Source organism: Pyrgilauda ruficollis, unplaced genomic scaffold (genome assembly GCF_017590135.1).
Source record: "Pyrgilauda ruficollis isolate IOZ18807 unplaced genomic scaffold, ASM1759013v1 scaffold14, whole genome shotgun sequence".
NCBI lineage: Eukaryota > Metazoa > Chordata > Aves > Passeriformes > Passeridae > Pyrgilauda > Pyrgilauda ruficollis.
The window spans coordinates 4,624,125-4,648,957 of record NW_024512543.1 but is presented as its reverse complement, the minus strand read 5'-3'; the positions used below and the strand labels follow the sequence as shown (position 1 = coordinate 4,648,957).

The 24,833-nt window shown below is 46.1% G+C and overlaps 2 protein-coding genes across 13 annotated transcripts in view; one reads left to right on the top strand and one right to left on the bottom strand.

Annotated features, from left to right (window-relative positions):
• SMOC1 (SPARC related modular calcium binding 1) overlaps nucleotides 1–24,833 on the bottom strand; it is a 170,647-nt gene that overhangs the window by 144,799 nt on the left and 1,015 nt on the right. For 4 of the 12 annotated variants that reach the window (XM_041459782.1, XM_041459784.1, XM_041459789.1 and 1 more), the window contains exons 1-4: nucleotides 18,782–18,919; nucleotides 16,030–16,217; nucleotides 15,564–15,723; nucleotides 8,320–8,415 (exon numbers count right to left, since the gene is read on the bottom strand). In XM_041459782.1, coding sequence (XP_041315716.1) covers nucleotides 8,320–8,415; nucleotides 15,564–15,635 — 168 coding nt within the window. In that variant the 5' untranslated portion in view covers nucleotides 15,636–15,723; nucleotides 16,030–16,217; nucleotides 18,782–18,919. Of the gene's footprint in view, nucleotides 1–8,319; nucleotides 8,416–15,563; nucleotides 15,724–16,029; nucleotides 16,218–18,781; nucleotides 18,969–21,483; nucleotides 22,505–23,934; nucleotides 24,828–24,833 lie in introns of those variants that run through there. The other 8 variants (XM_041459788.1, XM_041459786.1, XM_041459777.1 and 5 more) reach the window with 7 other exon arrangements.
• Nucleotides 18,971–24,606, top strand: SLC10A1 (solute carrier family 10 member 1). Its single transcript, XM_041459793.1, has 4 exons — nucleotides 18,971–19,484; nucleotides 20,217–20,427; nucleotides 21,390–21,568; nucleotides 22,487–24,606. Exons 1-4 carry the CDS (start codon nucleotides 19,081–19,083, stop codon nucleotides 22,755–22,757), a joined length of 1,065 nt encoding a protein of 354 aa, XP_041315727.1. The 5' UTR covers nucleotides 18,971–19,080; the 3' UTR covers nucleotides 22,758–24,606.

Sequence of the window (24,833 nt, the reverse complement as noted above, 5' to 3'; positions counted from 1 at the left end):
CCTTGTCTACTTTCTGCATGTAACTCCCGTGCTTGGACGCAGAAAGCCAGGCTGGCACAAGGAGCATAATTTAAGAGCATCTGACCTTAGGCTTGGTAGATTGGGCCCATTGTACAACCCCCTGTCTGTATCACTGTACACATAGAGTACATAATTATGAAGCTGCATTTTTGCCCTCTGAACAACCTCCATATGATACCCAGGAGATATTTCCTGTTCTCAGCACTGTTGTGTCATTAACTTTCCTGCTTGTTTTGACTGTTTATCTCTCAAGCTGAAGTGTCTAGAACTGGGAAAGCCACAGCCAAGAAAAGTCATTAATACAAACATCACTAATATTTATGAAGACACTCAAAGAAAAGTATTCCACAATGCATTATCTTGTTTTCCATATAGCTCAGTAAGGGCTAGAGTGCCTTAGAGCTCTATTCTGCTTCGGCTCCCTTCCATTTTCCTCCAAGCACCAAGGGCACCTCAGAGCAATGAGGATTTTCTGGCCCTTTAACAATCCCCTTGTCCGCCAGACTTCCTTCTTTCATAGCCCCCATGTGCTCCCTCCCCTCTTCCCCAGGGCTAGTTAATATGTGCCAAATCCTGACACCCTGAATGGTTTCCCAACGCCGACACTAATCACGTTTTCGGGAGCAGGTCAGCAGTGAAGGAGCTGAAATTCGTGTGAAAAAGTCCCCGGGATGGCCCCGGTGCCTCACACCTGCATGCCCTATTCATCTGCACTGTTTACACATTGTCATCCACAATTAATTCTTTCCAGGGACGCTCCACTGCCTGCCCTCCCGTTGCACAGGGACCCCATTCTGAGCTGTTGTGTCTGTTAAATTGAGCATGGGGTGCTGCGATTAAATTAAGTTTTGTGGCACTCTCTCTTTCTCTCCCTCCCTTCCTTTCTCTTTTCTCTCCATTAATAACGATGCCTGATGGAAGATTGCTGGCACTGGAGTAAAGAAGTAATTACAGGCACTAAAAGTAGGGAAAGAAAAGTTTCTGTGTGGAAATGTGAATGGGGACATCTTTTCTGGCTAGCCAACATTTCTCTCAGCGCGAGGTGGGAACCACAGCCATGTGCAATTCCAGGGTACAAGCAGGAGAAAGGAGAGGAGGGCATGGGGGCACACATGATGATCTCCCATAGAGCAAACTGCCAAAATTTGGATCTGTGAGTGTCTCTAGCCACTGGCTTGAATATAGCTTTTCTTCAGCAAATGACATTCTCATCTTCTACCGCAGCCACATTTGTGCATAAACATAGCATACACCACCTGGTTGCTCCTCTCGCTAAGTGCCATACCCAAAGGCACACAGAGAAATTCTCTGGCTAACAGGCTAGCAAGTCACCTCCTCACACAAGCACACTCCTGCACCGTTGTGTAAAACATGGAATAAGAATTGCTCACTGGAAATGAGAAGGAAAACAAGAGGACAGGAATTTGACCAGCTTCTGCAAAACCTCAAGGCAGCAACTCTTTTTGCCAAGTATTTTGCTCATGCATGAAGTAGACAACTGGTTTTTATTACTGGGACCTCTTCAAAGTTGAAGAGCCATTTTTGCTGAAAACAGAAATGTGCAGCTTTCCAAGTGGAGCTGTGTGGATTTGGCTTTAAATCTTTGTTCAGCTACTTGCAGGACTCGCTACCACAATAAACTGCAGTCCCACAGCATAGCACACGAAGTGTCCCTTTGTAAGAAGAGCAGAACACAGACTCTTCCAGCCAGCAGCCTGCATTAGAGCTATAGCTAAACTAAAGAGCAGCCTCTGCTTGCTCATGTCAGCCATACACCAAAAAAACCCACCAAAGAACAAAAAACAAACAAACCCAAAAAAAGAAAAACACCTGAAAATTGCCTGAAGGAAAGTTCTGAGGCCCCAATATCCAAGACACACATGAAACATTACAAAATTAATTGACTACAAGCACAGTCTTTTAAGGCTTGGCAAATAGCAGCCTCTCTGATTTTTATCCTATGCAAGAAAATTGCCCCTGCAAGACAAAAATCTTTATGTTGGCAATTAAAGAAACAGCCTCCTCCTAAATACCACTGTAAAATATTGTTGCATGTACATAGAAAACCTGCTGGATGTAAAAGCACGTGCTACATCCCCCTCTAGTGCTGAACTACTACAGAATAACAACCTAATGCTGCTACTGCTTTCTTCAGGTGGAGCAGAGACCTTTCTGCAGCAATCCATAATTAAACTCCATAAAAAACCTGAAGGACAGCTACCACATGTGAAGGCACGTTTATGGGATGATTGCTCTACAGAAGATACATTCACAGGGGCTGAGAAGTCCAGGAGTCCATAAAATGAACAAGAGTTTAATACTTCCTAAACACCAGTGTGAATCCAGGACAAATTTGTTTCATTTAGCAAGTCTCCTTATTCATTCCATACTTCCTCTTGAAAACTAGGGAGCTGTACACATGACACACAGGATCAACACCTATCCCATGGCATCACAGGTCTTCAGTGCTTCATACCAAGCACCTGGGCAAAACAGCCCCTCCATGAGCACCAGCTAGAATTAGTACCCTCCCAGTGATCCTCCACCACAGCAGCCATGGTCTTGCAGGCCTTATTCAGGTAAGGAGCCTGGCTGAGTCAGGCAGGCAGCACCAGCTTTCACCAGCTGCCTGTAGTCTATTGCATTATCCTGTCTCACCTACAAGGACCATCAGGCCGGACACCAAGGGCGTACCAGCCCTACAGGTCTCCAAGGTGCATGAGAGCTCACACCAAAATCACACTGACTGTGAGCCTTAGCTCTCAAGCATGCATGGCAGTGTGTGCTGCATGTTCCAGACTCTCCCATGCTTAGGTGGCCAGTCTACATTTACCTTGTGTCCCTCTGTGCAGGAGTCATTAGCAGGAGAGGGAAGAAGCCAGAGAGCAGTTAGGCACCAGGGAAAGTCAGACCCAAAGAAGGCCCTGGGGGATGGAGAGAGCAGAGGCAGACTGGCTTCAGCAGGTTACCTGGCTCAGGCTGGGTAGAGCTCAGGATTTACAGCCAGCATGGGCAACAGATATTGATCTGGCTGGCAGCCCCCACTGGATGTGGGAAAATGGCAGTGTACCACAATACCAGCACATACTACTCACCCTATCCTTCCTCATCAGCTGACAGAGCCTGCTTACACAGTCCTTCCAACCTGATACTACAGGCACAGAACACACATTTTATCAAAAGGCCTCTGTGGCCTTCTGGCAAAAACACCATCACTCAGCAGAGTGGTGCAGCTGAGGTTCCTGTACCAGCCAGCCATGTTTCACCACCAGCTGCAAGCACTCTCTGTCTCCTCTTTTTATTCAGCCTTTAGGAGAAGTAAACTCAAGCCGCCTTTCCAGGTGGGTGAAACTTGCCAAAGAACAGCTGAACATAGGTCTTTATAATGGAGGTGTTTGAGTAACCTTAATGGCAGGTGTTGAGAGCAGCCCTGACTATGAAAACTTGAGCTGAAGGCTCTTGATTTAAATTATTTTCCTGAAGCAGAACTACTAGTAGTCTTAGTAATATAACTGTTACAAAACCTGCAAGCTGTCTACCACCCTTTCCTCCCATTGAAACAATGAGAGTGGAGGATGTTCAGCAAATGATACTACTTGTCCAGTTAATAAACAATTCACAAAATTATGCACTGTTTTGAAGTGCTCTATAAACATATATTAATCAATCATTAAATAATTACGATAACTCTCTGTTCTTTTTCTCTGGCACTCCCAAGTTGATGGATGTTCCTATAGCAACAGAGGAGCAGGACTAGAGGGCAAGGGGAAGGCAGGGCTCAGAGGCGATGCTAGCACAGGACCTTTGCTCTCCAGCCCTCCAAAAGTCACACAGGGCAAGCGGAAGGGGGCTGCGAGAGGTGACATGCAGGAAGGAGGCTTTCAATTTTAATGGAAATTCTAACGATGACAGTCTATGCAAATAGGTACATGAAAGAGGAGAGGAAACAGGCCGGGGGAAGGGGGAGAGAAATTAACCCTGGTTCAGATTTCAAAGCAGAGCCAGGAATAATTTCTGGAGCTAAGAATAGTTGCAGTGCATCTTGTTCTCACTGGGCTCGAGCCTTGCATAATCCTTAGACTCGGGGTCTGAAATTTCAGCTGGGAGGGGGAGGGAGGCCAGCCTGCACAGTCCAGGAAACGTGGCTGTCCAGTCTGCAGCTCCATCACCTTTATGATTCCTTTGTGTCACCAAAAAGCACTCTTTAACAAAGGAGCTGTCCTTCTGCTTTTGCAGGGCCCTTGCAGTTGTTTTGCAAATGAGATTGCTTGACTGGTGAGCAAAATCAGAGATCTTTTGAAGCTGTTGCCCAGGAAAGGGGGAGGGCAAGGAGTTCAATTATCCCTCACAGTAAGTAGTAGGATCTGCTTCATCCTATAAAGAGCTGTTGAGAATGAACCAAAGAAACTTCTGAACTGACTTTTACGTAAATTTCATCAGAAATCCCAGGAAGACCTTAGACCCACCTGCAGAAAAGAGCAGAGTCTGCTGAATTCCCAGGAGACACTCATGTCCCTATTGCAGCCTCCTCACCTCTCTTGGGGACCAGAGGCTGCCCCAGCCCCAGCCAGCCCCCAGGCAGGCAAAAGGGTTTTTAGCTTGTTGGGAAATCTGCTGAACCAACACCAAAGGGCAGCTCCTCCACTACATCCAGCCTGCAGACCTTCTGGAGCTTATTGGTGTAGATCACATCAACACCTAACAGTTTCTGCAACACACAAAGTGCCTGTGGGAAGACAGGGATGCTGCTGACAAGAAATGATGTTTTGTCGCAGTGAACTGGAACCAAGCTCTTTGCTTCAACTGCCACAATTTTTTTCATTTCAGCTGAGTTCAGCATGGAAAGGAACTTTCCCAAAAAGGCCTCCTTTTTTTTTTTTTCCCTGTGCATGGGGCTTGTGGCTGAGCACTCACTGAGAACACCGTGGACCTTGCCCAAGCTTTATGGGAGCCGGGCAGAGCTCCCAAGAGCACAGCCCAGAGGAGAGAATGGGACCCAAACCCAAGGAAAGGCACTGCCGATTTTAATGTTAAGCAGACTTGAAACTAAACATTTCATGTCAGTTCAACAAATTGAAACAAAACATTCCTACCTCAGAAATGTCAAAATGCTTCACTTTGATCCAAAAAAATGTCAAAACAGAACAGGGAAACATTTCTGAACATGACTGTTATAATTCCAGGAAATAATTTTTCCTAATTTTTGCCCCAGTTTGTTCTGTTCTGAAAAACAGAAATTCAAAATTTCATAAAGCTGTAGTTAGAGCCATTTATCACAGGAGGGACCAGTACTGCCTGTACATGCATGTGTGTGAGCACTGTCACTCCCACACACAGCACATCCACCATGCCTTTCAGTGGCACCCCCAGGACTCTCTCAGGGCTGGTTTCACCACCAAAGAGCTGCCAGACCACCAGCCCCATGATCAGAGAATATCCTTCAGTCTGTAGGAGGTCCCAAATGCCTGGGCATATTCAGTACAAGTGCACTGTCAAACACAGGTGGTGGCTGTCCACAAGGTACCTTTAAACAGGGTGTTTAGGGCTGGCACAGCCATCTCTACCATCACCACAGGGCTCACACACAACCTAGTTTAGAGTCCTCCTGCTCTCCTCCAGGGCAGAGCCAGGGTTTGGTCTGACTAATTTCAGACCTCATAATTTGGTGCTGATGTGAATAACAAGAAACTGGTTTGAATAAGCCCCTGTTTTGGGAACAAGTGTTAAAACCAGCATGTACTTAAAAACAAGAGGGAAGGGTGTAGGAATTTCACAACTTCAGCATAATTTGACCTGTGATGTTAATTTATATTGCTGAGGATCCAGTCCCCTGAGCATAATTAAGAACATGCTAATATGGAGAAAGATGACATGCTCCTAATCATGCACTGCATGCCCAAGGTGGATCCATGTATCTACTTTCATCTCAGTAAGTGTAATCCTAACGCTGCATCCAGTAACAGTTTGATGACTTTGTATGGACTCTCCTACAGTGTCCTTGCTGTCCAGCTGAGGGCTACAAATATGGCTGGCTGTGTCACTGGCCCCTTAGAGGAAGTGCTCCCAGGAGTTCTCTGTGCCAAGTAACAGCTAAACCAGGGAATAAAATCTTCCCCTGTGCTCCCACTCTGCCCACCAAAGCTTTTTATCTGTTCTGTTTCCCATTTGCTTAGGATAGCCTTCTTCTTTCTAAAAGCTGTAATGCATTCTAAAACATATTTGTACATTTATTTTTCACAGTCTTTCAGTGTTGACTTCCTCTCCATGACATATCTTCAGAGTTCCCTGGTGCCAGGTCCTGTCTTGTTCCTATCAGCTGAGGACACTGTAAGGGGTCCACTATGGCTCTCTTGCATTGGTGGCATAGCTGACATGGCCAGATTAGCCACATACACCTTAGCCCTCTATACCAAACTGGCCAGGACTGAGACTCTAAGCTCCTCTCCTGCCAGACTCTCAGCACCCATTGCCTCAGTTTCCCTGCTATAGACCAGTCATACCCTGGTACCTTCATCTGGGAGAGTTTTCTATATCTTGGTGTCTTCCTTATTGAGGGAAAAAACCTTCCTTTAAATATTTCCCAGCTGGCATTTCTGCAAAAGCAGCACCTATCATCATCCCTGGATATACAGTGTTACACCAGGAGATATATTTCTCTCTTTTTTTATAAATAACACATAATAATATTTCATTCTGCTAATTATCTGATTCTCTCCAACACTTCCAAACTCATTCACCCTCTAAGCATGTAAAAATAAACTGCAGGGACAATTCATATTGCATCTACAGCTGAACACTCTCTTGCACTCCATGGCTGCCCAAACTGTACCCTCTGGACTCTTTCCCTGTGGGTTGGCAGTAGCTCAGGGCTTACAGGCTCTCTGAGGCTTGTATCTGATGCAAAATCAGTTTCTTGCTGAGACTTTGCAGTTTCTTCATAAGGCTCCTGCAAAAGGCTAAAAGAACATACAGAAGACTTTATCCATCACGGGCAGTCCCGGGCTGGACAGTGGATCTGAGAGGGGCTGCCTTCCAGGTGATGATTGTTGCCACCTCCTAGAAACAGCTTGCAGCAGCCTTGCCAATTGCTGGGTTTCATCCCTAAATATAGGAAGGTTTTAGGCTTTATGCGATGAAGATGAGTAAGAGATCTTCCTTGTAGGGACAGAAGTGTACTGACACTTCAAGGAAGCAGTATATCCCCTTTGAGAACCAAGGTATGCATTGTTTTAAAAATAGAAGATAATAAGACAAAGAATAACCACAGGAACAGAGAAAATTGGTGCATAGGTTAGGTTCCAAAAGTCTCCTCAGTGAAGCTTCAGATGTTGCCATCATTCCCCTTGAAAATTATTTCAAGACTGTACTAATATATGGATCTTGAGTGTGGCTGTTACCATGGGCACATATCTAATCAAATGGGGCCTAATTATGTGTATTATCCAATTTGGCATTTGGGAACACTTCAGTGATGATACTTCTGCTTGTCTGACAAATAACATGATTATTCAGTAAGCTGCATATGTTTTAATGTTGGCTTTTTGTTCTTTGATAAGAAACTGTCTAGCTAACCAAAAGTGCATTTCACTTACAAAGTCATAGCCATTTGCAACCAAATTCAATTAATTACATTTGATAAGCTAATAAATATATTTAGGACATTTTGTGCTATGCTTAGTCACCTTTAGAAAACACTTCATCATTAGTCACCAAAAAATGAAGTGTTCTATTTTTTCCAAGGATGAGAGCACTTAAAAAATTTAAGTTTAACATTATAAATTACATTGCTATTTGCTTTAAAAATAGATTTTAAAATTGATGCTTGACTTCAGTTTCAAGACTGAAAACAGATTCTTTATATATGTCTTGGATTTATGGGAAAAGCAAGGAATATTTCAAAATCATGTCAGACAAAAAGTTGGTGATGCTCATTCTCATGGCCTCACTATATTAAAAATGTGTTCTCCCACCCTGCTACAATGCCCCCCGACACAAGTAGAAGGCAAGATTTTTTCCTGTAACACCCACAGAAGAGGGGACTGCCAGCAGAAGGACAGTGGGATGGGTACTGGCAGAGGCTGCAGAGCTGGGCCATGTTTTAAATAATCTGTGACAATGAGCTGGGAGAAAAGACAGGAGCCTGACAGGCTTGGGTCAAGGTCCTGGCAAGAGGAGCAATCCTACCTGTGCATACAGCAACACATTTTCCTTCTCTGTCTTTCTGCTAACTTGACTTGACTAGTCTTCTTATAACTATATTTAGGAAAAGGACAGAGAAAGTCCCCTCTGGAATTTTACCTTCAATCCCCATGACACCCACATAGCTGCTGGAAGGACACATGGTTGGGAGAACCTGCCAGTTAGAGCAGCCTCTTTCTTCCCCTCTTCCATGCCCTGAAATGATAATGAGAGAAGAAAGAGACCTTGTAAATCACCAGGTGACCAGAGGCACATCACCTTCTGTGCTTTTCTTCCCGTGACAAGGATTCCTCAAGTCTGCAAGAGAGAAATATGCAAAGTGCAGAGTTGAGTACAGGAATGAAACAAACTCCTGAGCTGCAGGAGGAACTGGTAGAATGGAACAGAAAACCACCCAAACTGGAGGTGTCCCGTCAAGACTAGCAGTAAAAAAGTGTCTCTACCAGAGTCAGCAATGAGTAGGTCAGACCATGATAAGACAGAAGAAGTACCTGGCAGGATGAGCCATGTGATGTCCAGATGAGAGATCACTGATACCAGCACAAGTTGTGGCAGTTTGGCTTAGGCACAATTATTTTAGAAACCCATTGTTGAACACAGCTGCTGATCAGAAAGAAGACAGGGACCCTCTTTTGTAGCCCCAGTGTGGATGTATGAAAGACCCCCAGCTGACCACCATCTTCAGCATGAGGATACTGCCCCAATCACTAGGCAGGTGGTCTGTAAGGGCGTGACTTACCTGGTGCTGCGTTGAGTGCTCCTGCTCCAGCTGCTCCATTAGCTTGTGACTGAGCTGGTACAACTGGAGTTTGTATGGCTGCCACTGTAACACTTTAGGTTACAGTGTTAGATGCCATTCATGTAAAATTGAAGTGTCAGTAATAAACCACAAAAGAGTAGTTGGAATATGGATATCCTAGCTACAGATGGGAGCATGTCATTCAATTCTGGTTGTCATTCAGCCAGCAGACTCGTGGCAAATCCATTTTGAAGTTCCCAGCTTCAGTTACTCTGTGACACCAGGCACCACACAGCCTCTTCTCCCTCCCCCAGCACCCCACATCATTAAAAGTAATTAAACTCTTGTCCCGTGGTGTCCAGGTGTCACAAGACACCTGGTAAGTCTCACCTCTAACTACCCACTTGGCTGTGCTGAAATAGCAGCACTGCAGATGCTGCCTGTGGGGCTCAGTGTGCTCCCACCAAAGTGCTGGGTGAGCTGCTGGCGGGGCACCCCCAGCTCTGCCTGGCTTTCCAGGGCACAGTAGGGAGCTGCAAGTTAATCAGCAGTGCCCCAGAGCAGGTCAGCGCACCCAGCTATCTGTGTTTTCCCATGTTTGTCATTTTCCATCAGCCTCCATTTTCCTCCAATCTCTTTGGTGTACCAATTAATCCAGAGGGTTTTCATTTACTCGAGCCGTCCAAATCAGCAACACACGAATACCCCCCACAATCACTGCCAACAGCTCATAATACATTTTAACTGCTCCTTGGCCTTTGATGTGTTAGCCTTCTGGGCAGCATTATCATTACCCTTTATATACCTCTGTGGGTGAATGCAGTGCTGCACATGCTACACACAATGGGTTTGCTTGTGCCTGAAATAAAGCACATTGTTCTAAGAACCTGCAAGAATTGTGCCCTCTTTGCTAGCAAAACCCTGAACCAGCCCAAAACAAACACGAATAACATCCTGGGTTAAGGAGAGCTTATTTTCAAACTGGATGAGCAAATATAGGGAAGAACAGGACAAACCAAATAAGTGTTTCCTAGAGAGAAGCTTTAGTGAGAGAAAAGAGTCCTGGTAAGGTCTGGAAGTGTGGCCATCATGCCAGGGGAAGCAGGTAGTGTGCCATGCAGATGTGCACATGCTGGAAGCACATATGGAATGGAATACGTTGTTCCAGCTAAAGTATCAGATGCAGGCAAATTCAGGAAAATATAAAGGGAAAATTTAGGAAGACAGGATTATTGTGGTCCCAGACTGGGGCATTCTTCACAACTTTGAAGACATTTATGGTTTTGAGGTGTCTTGTAATTGAAATAGTTACATCTGTATTTCTCAGGGAATACAAACCAGTGTGGGTGGCACCAGGCTGACAATTTGGAAGGGCACTCGGCCCAGCTGGGAAAATGTGAAAACAGTCACAGCCCTGAAAGATTAGTTAGAGGTGGCACGGGTTAGCTAAGGTTGGTTCCATAGGACCCACATGATTCGCAGGTGCTTACAATAGAGGGGTGGAGAAACAAGCTCTGTGTAATAAGATATTTTTGTGGGAAATGATGGATATGCAATGTTAATATGGGTGCACCATATTAACATAGAGTCCCCAAGCCCAGCCATTGAGGGAGGGCATCCAGACATTGCTCAGCCAGCCCGTAGCCTCTGAAGTTTTCTATTTGTCTTTCCAATTCTCTTACCAAAGGTAATAAATTTCTCCCCCAGTCTCCACAGTTGCCCTCTAGCTTTAAAAACAAAGTGCTGCTCATTTTTGCCGTCCTTTATCCAGAGGGCTGATTTTTATTTTTTTTTTAATAAATTCAAATAATAACTTCCCCTTTTGCAGGCATCATTCTATAAAGGATGGGCTGGTCCATGCCCATGCAGCACAGACCTTGTTAAAGTGAGCATGGCCAGCCTCCAGATCCTCCAGCTCTGCAAGGGGCTCATACTAGATTAAATTAGGACTAGCTCAGAAAGTTGGGAGGCAGAGAAAGGGGCTGCTTGCAGCATGTTGGTGCATTGGTCCCTAAAACAGAAATGAGCCCTTCCCCACTTCCCCTGAAAGCACGTGGGGGATAAACAGATCACAGAGAAGAGCTATTGAAACGTGTCAGGGGGAGGCCTGGTTTCAAGCAGGGCATGGGACACTGAACAATAGCTGCCATTTTGAAGCAGCTAGAGCCCAGAGTGCTCTTGAGGAGGTGACGGAAAATGCTGTCACAGGGTATGAGCCTTGCTTGTGAAATAAATGGCCCCTGAGAGCTCGTTGTGCAATGGCTGCTGACGTGCAAAGCCAGCGCTGAAAAACATCAACTGTGCTTTCTAAAAATATGAAAGAGCAGTGCCCAAGGGAGGTGGCTTGGGAAGGGAGAAGCAGAGGGAAGAGCCCAGCAGTGTCGCTGTATCCCTGCAGGATTTCTGGGAAGGCACCATGCCTTTCTGTGCCCTGCTCAGAGGAGTCACCAGCCGTGCAAACAAGCCCCTGGAGGAAAGAGCCCCTGTCCTTCATGAGTCCTCAGGGAAGATCACATCCCTACAGGAAGCTTTGCAGGTGGAGATAATTCTCCAAGCCAAGCTGTTCACACCCTGGCTGCAACTGAGAGGGGGACAAGGGGTGCTCCTGCCCCTGGTGAGCTCCCTGCGCCTTCCCCACCAGGACAGCAGGCTGCAAGACCTTGGAGAGGTTTTGCTGCCCAGCACGTCTCAAGGATGTGGCCAGACACAACAAGGCAGGGCAGCCCAGCCCCTGCCACTGGGGGAATCCTGGTTGCTGTCACCACCTTTGGCTGCCCTTCCAAGCCCCCGGATATGGGGGAGGCTCCTCATCTGCAGGAGAGGCTGGCCAAGAAAAAGGTGCAGAAAGAGTTAAAGCTGGAAATTAAAATTCCCAGCAGAAAAATACGATCTGGGGAGAGAAAAGCATCCTTTCCAGCACTGCCAACTCCACATACTCAAAAATTATGCGTCAGGCTCCAGAGAATCACAGCTTTAAAACTGCAAGGCATTTTATTCTGTTTTTTACAGAAAATTATAAACATTTGAGCTTTTCCTACTTGCACTCTGGCTTCCTGAAGTTTATGATCACATTTTCAAACTTTTCTGCAAATCCCTGAGGGCTACAAACTTCTTTTTTTTATAAAATAGAATTGAGTATCTCACCTAATGTACACACCTTTGCGCCATGCAACAAAGATCAAAAGACTTACACTAAAATGAGGAGTATAGGAAACAATGGAGATCTCAAGAATGAACACCCTGCAGTATAAGTCTCGTCATTTTTCTCCAGGGTTGCACAAAAAAATGTTAAGATGTTTTAACCAATATCACATTGCTTAAGTATTTTATTTGTCAGCATGAAGAACAGGTCTTCAGTGTCATTTTGGTTCCAATAACAATGCTGCTTGCAGCCAAGCGCTGCAGGAAAGTTAAAACTGAGGCTGCTCTGCCTGCCTTAGGGGCCAGAGGAGCACACAGTTTCTAGGACCCTATGGTTTGCTCAACTGCTGCTGCTGCTGCTCATGGAGCAGGGAAGGCTGTTAAACATCATCCAGTGTCAAGCCCAGACTGGCCTTCCATCTGTAGCCTGACCCATACAGAAACGTCTCAGCCAAAAGGGGCAGGTCGGCACCATCAACTTATTTTCTTTGTGTCCGAAGGTGCTGAAAGAACTGCCGCGTGACTTACAGGGAGACCTGTGTCACAGAGCAGGTAGACTCTGGGAAATATATCAGCCAGCAAAGAGGTCAGTGATCCTCCAAGATTAAAGGCTGATCTGAGTGTGAACTCGCTATCATGCCTGTTGAAAGGATTTGGCATGTAACAGCCTGATTATCGACTGCTGTCCTTAAGAGAATGTGATCCTCTCCTTTGCACTGATCCTGTTAGCTTTATTTACCATAACACTTGCTGAAACATCCTCTCACAGAGATAATGGCTTCCTTTGGTTGCTGTCAGAATGAACAAATGGAAACAAAAACACTCTGCTAATAGTTGTGTCCTACACTAATTAATTAAAGCAAGACAAAAGCACTGCACTGCTGGGTTTGGCTTGCCATTGCCTGGGTGCCTGGAGAGGCCCCAAGCACAGGGGCTGACCACAGGAATACCAATAACACAGCAGTGCCCACTACACAAGCTTTCCACCAGCCCAGAAACTCAGCAAAACATTCATGAGGAATAGGAATGTGTTTGGCACCCAAACTAGGATCCAGCCACCCAGAAGCTGCTGTTCTAGACAGACCTCAGCCCACATGGGCCTAAGGAGCTGCCAAAGATGGCAGACGGGTAAAGTACACAAATAAGCAAAGGGTTTTCAACAGTCCTCTTGAAATTTTTGTGGCACATCTGCACCATGCAAAAAAGCCAATAGCTCAGTCCAGGCAGGCAGTAACAGGGTTTTAGCAGGATGGTGGAAGAGAGGCAGAAATTGGCTTGCCTGCATCTTACAGCACAATGCTAAGCAAGGAAATAAGTTCAGCTCTCTTGCCCTGCAAGTGAAGACCATAAACTCTGCACATCCTGCCTCTTCAGACTGAATCAGGGTCCAGTCACAACAAGTACAAGTTGAAGAAAAAGGGAACAAAGTAAATGGAGTGCACAAATCCAAACCTAAAAGCAGTGGCATAGCCACGGCACTGAGCACTCACAGAGCTCACACTGTAAACAAACAGGTCCCCATATCCAAGTGCTGCTGAACACACAGATACTTATTTATGATTTCTCTGCTGATGGACTGTGGATCACAAGAGCTTGGCCAGCAGTCCAGGACAATCCAGGCTTCAAACATCCTTGTGGAGGTGGTTTCAGGTGCCCCTCAGCTATGATGCTGCCTTGTGAATCCCTGCTGTCCTCCATGCCCACTTGGGGTTCTCCCTTGGGCTGGATCCCTCAGGACACCCCAGTGAGTGTTCTGTGGGAGCCAGGCTTTCACACCAGCCCTTCTGTGCATGCATAAGGGTCTCAGACGCTTTCGTTAATCCTTGGCTATTCCTGAACACCTTATTTCTTACTTGCCGTTTTGCTAACCATCTCCTGTATTAAATCTTCATATTCATTATGCAGGAAGAAGGATAAGTGCATGTCACTAATTGAGCAGTTTAAAGCTATGACGTTAGAACTTGAGCACAGCCTACCAAATGAAATTATTTAAAATATAAAATTTGATACAAAATAAGCACACTCGCCTCAGCTGAAGGTGCAATTGCCTTTTGTAGGTGTACAGCATCCACAGCTGGAAGTTAGGCAAACAACTGGGCAACCTTCTGCTGCCCACAGCAGCTCTCACGAGCTCATGCCAGAGGCTTCTCACATGACTCAGAGAGAACACAGAATTTTCTCTAAAGTTATCACCCTGCAAAGGTCAAAGAACAGTAGCCAATGTTCATTTCTCCTCTGAAGCTAAGAGCAATAGTCAAGGCTATACAGATTGGAGACAGGTTTAGGGAAATGTCCTGCTGACAGCTTTTTATCAAAGTTGCAAGAAAACTTAAGCTGTCCAATTTTTCTGAAGCTGTCTTTGACATCTGGTCCCTAAAGAAATGCAACATTCAAGATTAACTAGACCCACTGATTGCATAGTAAATAACTAACTACAATGGACAATAAAAATATCTCTTCCTACAGAGAAAAACAGACATCACAGACATGAACAGACTTCCTTCTGTAGAGTTTTTCATAAAAAATCTGCCCTTGTGGTGAACCTGCTTTAACACCACACTGACACTCTTACTGCAGGCAGAGGTAGGAAAAACAGAGACATCCTTTGTACCTGGGAATATGGGGTGCCCCCAGTGCTCCCCTCAACCCATCAGCAGGGGAGTTTCTGCCCCAGACCTGCAGCTTGCTTCCCACCAAGGGACAACAGTCTTGGCCATGTATCATCACATTGGCCACTGCTACAGGTTCCTCAGGGAAACAGAAAATCCATCACAGCAGCCAGAAATCCATAGCAACCTGGGCTTTCCTACATAAACATAATCCTTCTCCAGAGCTCTCTGTCTGGAGTAATTTAAAATCCCTTAGCGTAGTATCACCACTGGAAGGATGGGGTAGGACCCTTCCCACCCACCAAGCTCCTTAGGTATTTCCCAGTGCTGGTGGAAAGCCTCGCTCTAGAAATTGAGAGGGAATATTCAACACTGGTATGATAGAAATCATACCAGTGTTGAATATTCCCTCTCAATTTCAAGTTGGTCTAAATGACTGAAGCACCTCACACTCTCAGGAGCAGCATTTCTTTCTACAGAGTTTCCTACACTGCTCAGGGTATAAACAATGCCTATGTGCCCAGCAAACTCAAATTTAAAATAATCTGACAGAGAAGAGGCATCAGAGCAAGCTTCTTTTTCACTGCTGGCCAATTGGGGCATGCTCTGGCTGACAGTGCTGAGGCCACCCTGGGTCTCCAGCTGGGACGAAGCCCTCAGCCACAGCTGGAACAAGTCATGACAAGCCATGATTGTCTCTACAGAAGCTCTCCTTGTTCCATTCCCACTCCAGCATAGTGCCCGTATGTGGGCAGGGCTGTGGTGGGCAAAGTGCCTCAAAATCACACAGAAATGAGCAAACTGATTAGCCAAGCACATAACAGTACAGTTCTCACTGTTTTCACAACTCTTACCTGAGCAAAATGTGGGCACCAGAGGTCAAAGATACATCTTGTATTGTGGGCCAACAGCGTGAAATCTGACATAAATCAAGCACCGCTGCTCCTGCCAGGCACATCTGCTGAAACAGGGCCTTTGGGCAGCCACTGGACTGAGCTCAGGTTATGTTAAATTCTGCAAAAACACAGGAGAGATGATGATCTCAGCTGCAAACTAAGAAATTGGACTTCAGCCTCCCACCACTGAAAGAGGCACATAAGCCATTTTATATTTATCAGATGAATTTATGAAGCTGCATTATGAAAGCATGAAGCACTAACTCCTTAAAAAAAAAAAAAAATCCACAACAGAGCTCATTTTGAGCTCCAACAGCAAGTCTGCAATACAGTCGTATACACTTTCTTATTCTTTTTTTAAACACTTCCTTCAATGCCTCCGGCTTGCTAAGCATCGCTTGATGCCTGCTGCGTTAGACCGTACCTGTGAGTTTGGAGCGTCTCAGCCCGTAAAGGCGATGGCAGCACTCTTTGGGCTGTGTGCTCTCCTCGCCGGGCATGCGACCACTGCCCTCCAGCGGCCCCGGCCGGGCAGGACCCGCCGCGGCTCCGGGGCCAGGCCGGGGCCAGCGCTGCGCCGGGCCCGGCTGCTGCAGCTCCCCTCAGCTGGCACTGAAAGGCGAACAGGGCTGTAAGGGCACCTGGGAGTTTACCTTTCAGGAGCTGCGCCCTTCCAGGGAGTGGCCAAAGGAAGGAAAAGGCGCGCTTTGCCAGGGGCTCCCCTGAAGGCGCCTTGCCCAGGGGCCCCCCTGAAGCAAGGCCGGCACTCGGGCTCCAGGTCCCGCCGCCCTCGCAGTGGGAGCGCACTGCTTCCTGCAGCCTTCCCTCAGCCATCCCACCGCCCCGGTCCTGCCGCGCGGAGCGGCAGCTTTATAGCTGAGATACAGCTCCTTGGCCACACGTAAATGCAAACTCCCAGCTCTGGTGCCCACGTCAAATAAGTAAATGTCCAAGCATGAACGACGGTGAAATAATGATCCTAATTTACTCTGCTTTCTTCAACCAGTCTCTTCCTTGGCCCCTGTGATGTTTCCTCCATTAACTACCAGGAACCATTAGGAATGCTTGAACAACGAACAACTAGCAGGGATTTTTTAAAATTATTAGAGTCATTTAAACATTCTTCTACAGTCCTGAAAAGGGTGAGAACATTGTCACAATGCTGGAACACTGTCATTTTAAAAACCTGAGCTACACTGAGTTTAGGGGAAGAGGAGGTGCTGCTGAGGCAGTAGCACTTTATAAGCACTTTGTTGTTTGGCTTGACTCTTTCTGTGTTTCTTACAAAATTCAGCATACGGTGGAAAGGCAAACATGGTGAAAAACAAGCATTTATTTAGGAAAGCTGGGGATTCACAGGGGAAAAAATCCTGAGGAGAGAGATAGAGTTAAAGAATTGCTGTGGGCTTTGCTCCTGCACTTTATCTTAATTCTTGCCCATGTGCTACTTGGGCAGCCCTTGCTTGTGCCTGGTAGTCTTGCAGGTGCCTACAGAAAATCAAAATGCACACAGTGCTGCAGGCCTCCTCACCCCGCCTGCTCAGCCAGAGCCCAGCAGCGAGCCAAGGCACTACTGTGCCACCACAGTGACACGGGGGCTCAAGGCACCGCCTGTGACTTACTGGAGGGCCCCTTGTCCCCAGGAATGGCAGTGTGGTGCTCACAAAGGTCTAGGAAAAGCCATGGGCATAGATGTGCAGTGCCACTGAGAGCCACAGGCACTGCTCCTTCCCACCCGATGGGGATGCCTGTGCTGGCCTCCTGAGCTGTTGTTGGTGCTTTTCCGGCCTGGCTGCCAGCCTGGAAAACAAAGTTCCCAACCAAAGCAAGAGCAAGTGCGGAGGAACACGGAGAACAGCTCTGACATTCCTGCCTGCCTCCAGCAATGTTTCCAGAGCAATAGGGCTGAAGAGGCTGGGCCTGCTGAGCTCCCAGATGAATAGAAGCAATGGACATGCTACTGCAGCATCGTAATAGCCTTCAGCAAAGGAATTAGAGCTCAGCCATAGTGCAGCAAATCTCTCCAGTTAAAATCCCTTCCCCAGTCCTGTTAGTGCAACTACCAAAGAACAGCAACTTCCCTCTCTGTGAGGCTCTTTTAGACCCAGGCTTTATATCCTGCAAGCAGAGGATGGGATTTTACCAAGGGGGATTTTCTTGAAGCAGGAGGACTGAAGAGTACTGCCGCTCACCAAGGCCAGCCAGGAAAGGACGGAGCAGCGGGTGATCTGCCAAAGCTTCCTACAGCCACATCCACCGGCACTAAGGTAACAGCAGGCATTTTGCTCTCGTTTAACATGCTCAGCTGTTTCTAGAGTGCCTCCCTTGACCTAGGGGATGGTTCAGGTCAATCTGAAGGCAATAAATGCCTTAAATGAAGGCAAAATCTGCCGAGGGATCAGGAATTATGGCACCTGAGGGTGTGGCAGGTGCAGGGAAGCACATCCCCTGTTACAGCCAGGGACAGGGAGCAGTGGCAGGATGAGCAGCAGTCACCCTTGCAGAAGCTGGAGGATCAACCACCTTACCAGTCCCTCTTCCTGCCCCAGCACCAGCTGCCCAGGCCCTGCTTCCCGGAACACCAGAGGACTGAGTGCATGCCACGCCGTGCAGCCTTGCACGGAAAGCACAGGGCAGGTACCAGTCTGGGTGAGGAACAGCTGCCTGTTTGGCATTGCTTGGAGAGTTTGCGTGATGTCTGCAGCCCTGGCTGGATCACAATGCAGAACACCCCAGGTCCTGAATGCAGCACTGCTGTGCCCATGGCGCCTAGCCTTGCACTGCAGAGGTCAGTTGAGATACCTACCATGGAGAACCTTCCCTCAGTGCCAAGGGAATAATATTTTCAATGTCGGTAAGGCTTGGAGAATTAATTCCTATATGCAACCAAAAAATTTCTAGACAGTGTCAGATTCAGCACATCAGGAAAAGAGACATGAAGGCCCCTAAGAGTTTACAAGAGAAATTACTCATCGACGTTGTAATATCTTCCTAGACCTCACTATCAAAAGCTTTATTTATGGCCAGAAGAATATGTATTTTATTAAAACAAAGTTTTTAATGCATCATGTTTTCAAGTATTGGCCTCAGCAGTATCTCGTGTCTTGTGAATGAGAGCAGCTCTGGTTCATTTTCATTTGTATGAAGTGCAATCTTTACCTGTCTTCTCTACCCACCTTGAGCTGTCTCCCTCTTGCTCTCACCAGCTGTCTCATTGTGAGGGTGGATGCTGGAAGAAGGGGAGGACCAGAGCAGAAGATACACAAACTGCACAGGATATTTCCAGAATGAATGGGATTCACAGCTGATTGCTCTAAATGCAGATTTCTGTTTCAGCAGGTGCTGAAGGCTAAGATTGGTGTCCTGAAAGAGAGCTCATGTTTTGCTTCCATTAATTTAATTTTATTTGGACTTCTGCATCAATCCTTCTCTCACCTCACTTACAGAAGAAGGGAGCTCCAAACCCCTCAGCAGCATGAACAAGACCAAGGGAGCTTTTGATAGCCCAGAACTTTGGAGCCCAGGTTGCACGCAGAGTAGCACCTCCCTGACCAGTCTGGCACCACCCTTTGCATTTGGACAGCAGGCTATGGACACAGCCCTGAATGTAATCCTTATCACTGTCCTCCTTGTCATCATGCTGTCTCTGGGATGTACAATGGAGATAGCCAAGATCACAGCTCACCTCAGGAGACCTAAAGGTGTGGCAATAGCCATATTGGCTCAGTACAGTATCATGCCCTTGACAGCATTCGTATTGGGCAAGCTCTTCCAGCTGGGCACCTCAGAATCCCTGGCCATCCTCATCTGTGGCTGCTGCCCAGGGGGAAACCTCTCCAACATCTTTAGCCTGGCACTGAGAGGGGACATGAACCTCAGGTAAGGAAAGCTATGTACCTGTTCATTGTCCAGGCCAATCTAGTTATATGGCTGATTCAGAAAATAATTTAATCAACATTAGGAGGCCTCAAGAAGCTGGACAAAGACTGAAATACTAAGTCCAAAACATTTGTAAAGCACCCATAGTGCTCAGTAAGTTAATTTGTCCCTGTTTTACAATGGGTACCTTTCTCTGAATCGTTAGCGTGCTGGTCTTGATGACATGGGTGCAGGAACACTTTTTCATCTCCACGTAGCAGTACATAGAGCATATATATATATACATATGTATATATGCTGTGTCTACATATGCAGTTCTGTGTAAACTGATCATGCTGCCTGAAGAGGCTGCATCAGTGAGAGATATTGAACTAGCAGAACACTGCTCTCCAGCAAACCCTAGTGATAAAACAAGATCAAGCAGGAAAATACAAAGTATTACTTTTTCTCTCAGTTGTGAATTTCTAAAATGTGAACTGTACCCTTGTCATGGGTATGTGTGTACATGTTCTCAGCCATGTAAGAAACTTCAGTCATCTTCTCCCTTCTCCATTCATATCACATCCTTCTACAATCTGACAGTGATGTTGGGGAGATCTTAGAGACAAGTTGGGAAAAAGCAAGGTAAAGTCTTCTATTAAAATCATCTGTCCAGGGAAGTAATCAGATTAGCATACTCCATTTTTTAAAAAAGTGTTGCTCTTCTACTGAGGGATCCTTTCTTCTTCTCAGTGTTGTAATGACAGCATGCTCCATGGTCCTGGCAACTGGATTAATGCCACTGCTTCTGTACCTTTACTCGGGAGGACTGTATGAGGGTGATTTGGAGGGCAAGGTACCTTACAAAGGAATAATCACCTCCCTGGTGCTCATGCTAATCCCCTGTGCCATCGGCATCATCTTGAATGAGAAGAAACCACAGTACACTGGCCTTATCACCAAGGTAAGAAGTATCCTGTGCTAGCTGCCTTTCAATCAAGGGCCTTGAGGAAGTTTTCAAAAATAGAATCACAGACATATTAACTTCTCTAAGACATGCCACAAATCAATGAAAGGGTTGAGCCTAGAGCTCAAGACATCTGCTTTACCACTGTAATGGTTAAAATATTTGCCCAAGGAAAAGTCCTCCATCTTTTCCAGGCAGAGATTTTATAGCCAACTTCCTACATTGCTCTCCTTTTGCTTCAGTTTTAACTTTGGAAATTTTTTGCTACATCAGCACTAAAGAACCTCATAGGCACTGCCCCAAACTACTGCTGCTACCAAAGCAGAACTCAGATAAAAATCAACCAAACAACAATAACTATCCCAAAACAAATTAAAATCACCCCAGAGGTCTGTTCTCAGAGGTCTAGCACAAGGCAAAAATCAAATCACAAAATTCCTGCTTAAATCATTGAGATACCTATCCAACAGAGGCCACTGTTTCACCAAGTGCCCACTTATGCCTGGAATCATGCCCCTGCCTCCTTTATACATCAGGCATTTAAATAGTAAAACAGAAATCCAGACAACCAGATACACCATTGTCTAACTCAAGAACTCCACTAGGCTCTAGCTGTGAGTAAAGTGGTTTCCTCAGCACCTGCTTGGGGTAGACTAGAGCCACAAAGGGACCTGGACAGAGACAAGTAGCAATGCCTGAGAAACAAGCAGCTTGTGCAGCAAGAGCAGTCATTTTGCACATAGACTAGAAAGGTATTTGGTTATTTAAGGTCTCTCTCAGTACTAGCCCAGGATGGTCTCTTGTTGATTACTGATAACATTTATGTCCATGAAAGGCACCTATGCCTCCTGTGTACTTCACATGATGGACAAAGAACTGGGTACAGCTGCTTCTAACAGCTGAGGCAAATTTTGCTGGGGATTTCTCTCTTGTCCACACCTCAATCGCTTTTCTTTTAGGCAGGGATGGTTATGCTTCTACTGTCATCTGCTGTTATAATTGTTCTGTCTGTGGCCAATATGGGAAGCTGTATCATGGTTGTCTTCTCACCACCTCTCCTGGGAACTTCTGCCTTAATGCCGCTCACTGGATTCCTGCTGGGCTACGCTGTCTCTGCAGCCTTCAAGCTTGATGACCGGTATGGCTCTTCCACACCTCCCTCCCCTCTCTCTCATCAGGAACAGAGAGGTTTGGCAGCTCTGCTTTGCGGAGCAATGGTGAAAACATGAATTTTAGGAATATACTTCTGTAGAACACTGACCCCATTCACCCAAAATAGGATCTAGAAATACAACCAGACACAGTACAAGCTGGTCCCAAGCCAGTGACTCCCACAGCTTGAGTGGAAAGAGAAATTACTTTAACCTCTGCATGGTTTAACTGAGAGGAGAGGAATAGCTAAGCAGGTGTTTCTGGCACAGGCACCTGATCACCATGGAAAGTTTACTGAACAAGTGGATGGATGGATGGTTTTGGCTTAAGGTCACTAGTGACCTGCTAAACATATTACCACCCTCTGCCCTTGGTAATGAAGCGGGGGGGGAGAAATTATTAGCACCAAAAAAAAAAACCCAAACCCAAAAAACTGAGAAATACTAACAGAGCTCAAACCCCAAGTGACACAATTATTCCCCAGCTGACTACTACCTCAAATCAGTCAGTGCATTCTCAGCTGCATCCCCAGGAATTTAGAATGAGAACCTGACATATAAAACCTGCTCCTCCTTTTCTCCTCATGCTACATAAACCAGGTAGGAATCCTCCTAGTCCTATTTTATACCTTCATAATTCGGACTCCTACCACCCTCCTTACTTCCCTGCAGGAAGCTGCAGAGTCCAGAGCCAGACACAAGGCCTCTGATACCATTATGAACAAAGTTCACGTTTGTAACACGATCTGTCTCTGCCCATTGCCAATGGAGCAGGAGGCAAAAACTTCTAGGGATTGCTGACAGAGCAGCTTTTAGCCACAGGCAAGTGCACCAGCAAGGTGGGTAGGGCTCTGTTTCAGTTGTTTGAAAGCAATTTAAGTCGTAATCTATTTTTTTTCCTTCAGGTGCAGGCGGACAGTGTGCATGGAAACTGGCTGCCAGAACGTACAGCTTGGCTCAGCTATCCTCAAGGTCGCCTTTGCCCCAGAGATCATTGGCCCCCTGTACTTCTTCCCACTACTCTACTTGCTGTTCCAGCTTGGAGAAGGATTTCTGCTCATCCTGGTCTTTCGGATCCACGACAGAATAAAGCAAGCCAATGGCAAGTACAGCTTTGCTCCTTCATTTCTTACACTTTCCTTGCTAAACCATACATGCTTACAATGTAACTACTGATGCATCGCTGCTTTATAAAGGCAGAATCCAGTTGCTCTTTAACTAGGGATTACATACCCAGCACATTAAATTCAAATCAGAATCAAAAATTCAGAGGTAACTGAAGACCTTAGAAATTCCATGGACTTCTTGCATCAGCAGGATGTTTCATACAGCTGCATATTATCAAAACTATCAATGCTCAGGTTTTCACAGTCTGGTGCTCTAAGCTACAGTGGACACCCTGTGAAAGTCATGACTTGCACTGAGCATATGCAAAGAACAGAGGTGTTTGCGTGTGGCTAAAACTACACAAAAACATAACATATTCTTTAATGCAAAGAATCCCAGCTTTGCTTCAAGCTGTTAAGTGATTCCCTGAGAGGACAGAACTGCCAAATACTGCAGCCAAAGGAACAAAACATTTGGGTCTTTTGCTAGAAAAGTACATAAAGAGATTGAAACTTCATTTTAAAATATATACAATATTGGTACAGATGTGGAATAGACTCTTCTCCAACTCCAGCAGGTTCCTAATTCCAAGCTCAGCTGACTGCACAGATGGCTGAAGAGATCCTCCACCCCTCTGATGCTGCCAGTCCAGCTTTTCTCCACTTCCTTGAGAGAGATGCAGCAGAGTAGCTGCTACAGAGCTGCTTCAGGATCACTTTACCACATCTCATAGCTAGACTGGAGGACAATTTAATTTTGGAGGGCGGAGGGGGGACACAACACACACTCATTTGGACCCTTAGGTGTATGTTCAGAGCAAAGCAGTTGATACTGGAAACAGATATGCAGGTGCTGGCAAGACTATAACAAAAAGGTTGTATTCCAGCCTCCGGGTCATAAATGACTGGAAACAAACTGGCTTCAGTCTTTCAGCAGGAATCCCAAGTTCCTTCCTCTTGTTTTAAATGATCCAGTAATTCCAGTTGTAGCTGTCACAATCTTTCCCTAACCTGGCTTCAGAATTGCCTATTCTCACATTTTTCTCTTTCTTCAGATGGAGCAAAAATTATCTGTGCAGGTGTGGACATATTTAGTGCTCCAGAAATGAAATCAGTGTCAAGACATTGCACAAACAGTGGAAAACCAGGAAAACAATATATGGATTCTACAGCAGCTGCTCTCACAAGCCTCCAAGCTCTACCTTCCGCAGCCAGCTCATAGGTGTCCGGCTGTTCTGTCAACTTACCGATACGCACACTTCACAGCGGTCACAGAGCCATCTGCACCCACGCTGCCATTCCCCAAAGACCTTGCTCCAGACTAAGCCTCGCTCTGTCAGCTCAGAAAGGAGGAGACTTTCAGTGACTTCAAAGTCATTGTGACAACCCCTTGGGACAGCTGAAAAACATGCCAAGTGACTGTCCCCATTTTACCTGTAAGAAAATCACTGCCTACATCAGTTCCCTTTCTTAATTTCACTTACCTGTAACTGTATGGAAGCAGATCCTGACATTAATGTAATTTCTCTAACAGGCCCAGAATGAGCTGTGAGTTTCTCCATGCAGAAGCCAGTGAGATCAAATGCACAGCCAAGCAGCCCACGGGCTGTTGGTTTCTCCCATCGTCCAACAGGTACCACCGATCCCCCAGAGCAGAGGCCACACAAACCGTGATCATGGCTACACAAACTGCCTTTGTATGCTGAGTTTGGGCCCAGCAAGCTGTACCTCCAACACCAGATGAACCTTAAATGTGCCTTCTTTTGTAGTGGTCAGAGAACTCAGCACCATAACTGTTCTAGACACCACCTAAGTATGGTCACACTACACACACAGTACCAGGAAAGACTGGCATCAACATCTCCAATGTCCAGACTATGCCTTGTAACCCAAAGTAGTTCATCTTAATTAAGAATAAACTGGTTTGTACCAAAAACCTACTTTATATAAACAGTTGTAATTTCTTATGCCAGAAATCAACATAAGCCTCCATACTGCAAAGCCTGGGAGTTTAACAGAAAGCTCATACAACAGCCAGCTCCCCAGGGAAAATGGAGGAGCTGCTCGTGCTGCTTGCACGGCACTTAAGTGGTGCAGTCTAGAAACACAATTCAGAACAACTATTTATAGAGCAGATAATACTCAC

Bases quoted from the DNA above. Each gene is read 5' to 3' on its own strand.
- SLC10A1 (XM_041459793.1), top strand. From the start codon at position 19,081: ATGAACAAGACCAAGGGAGCTTTTGATAGCCCAGAACTTTGGAGCCCA. The intron at 19,485-20,216 runs GTAAGGAAAGCT...TCTTCTTCTCAG, and splicing joins AGAGGGGACATGAACCTCAG to TGTTGTAATGACAGCATGCT. The intron at 21,569-22,486 runs GTATGGCTCTTC...TTTTTCCTTCAG, and splicing joins GCCTTCAAGCTTGATGACCG to GTGCAGGCGGACAGTGTGCA.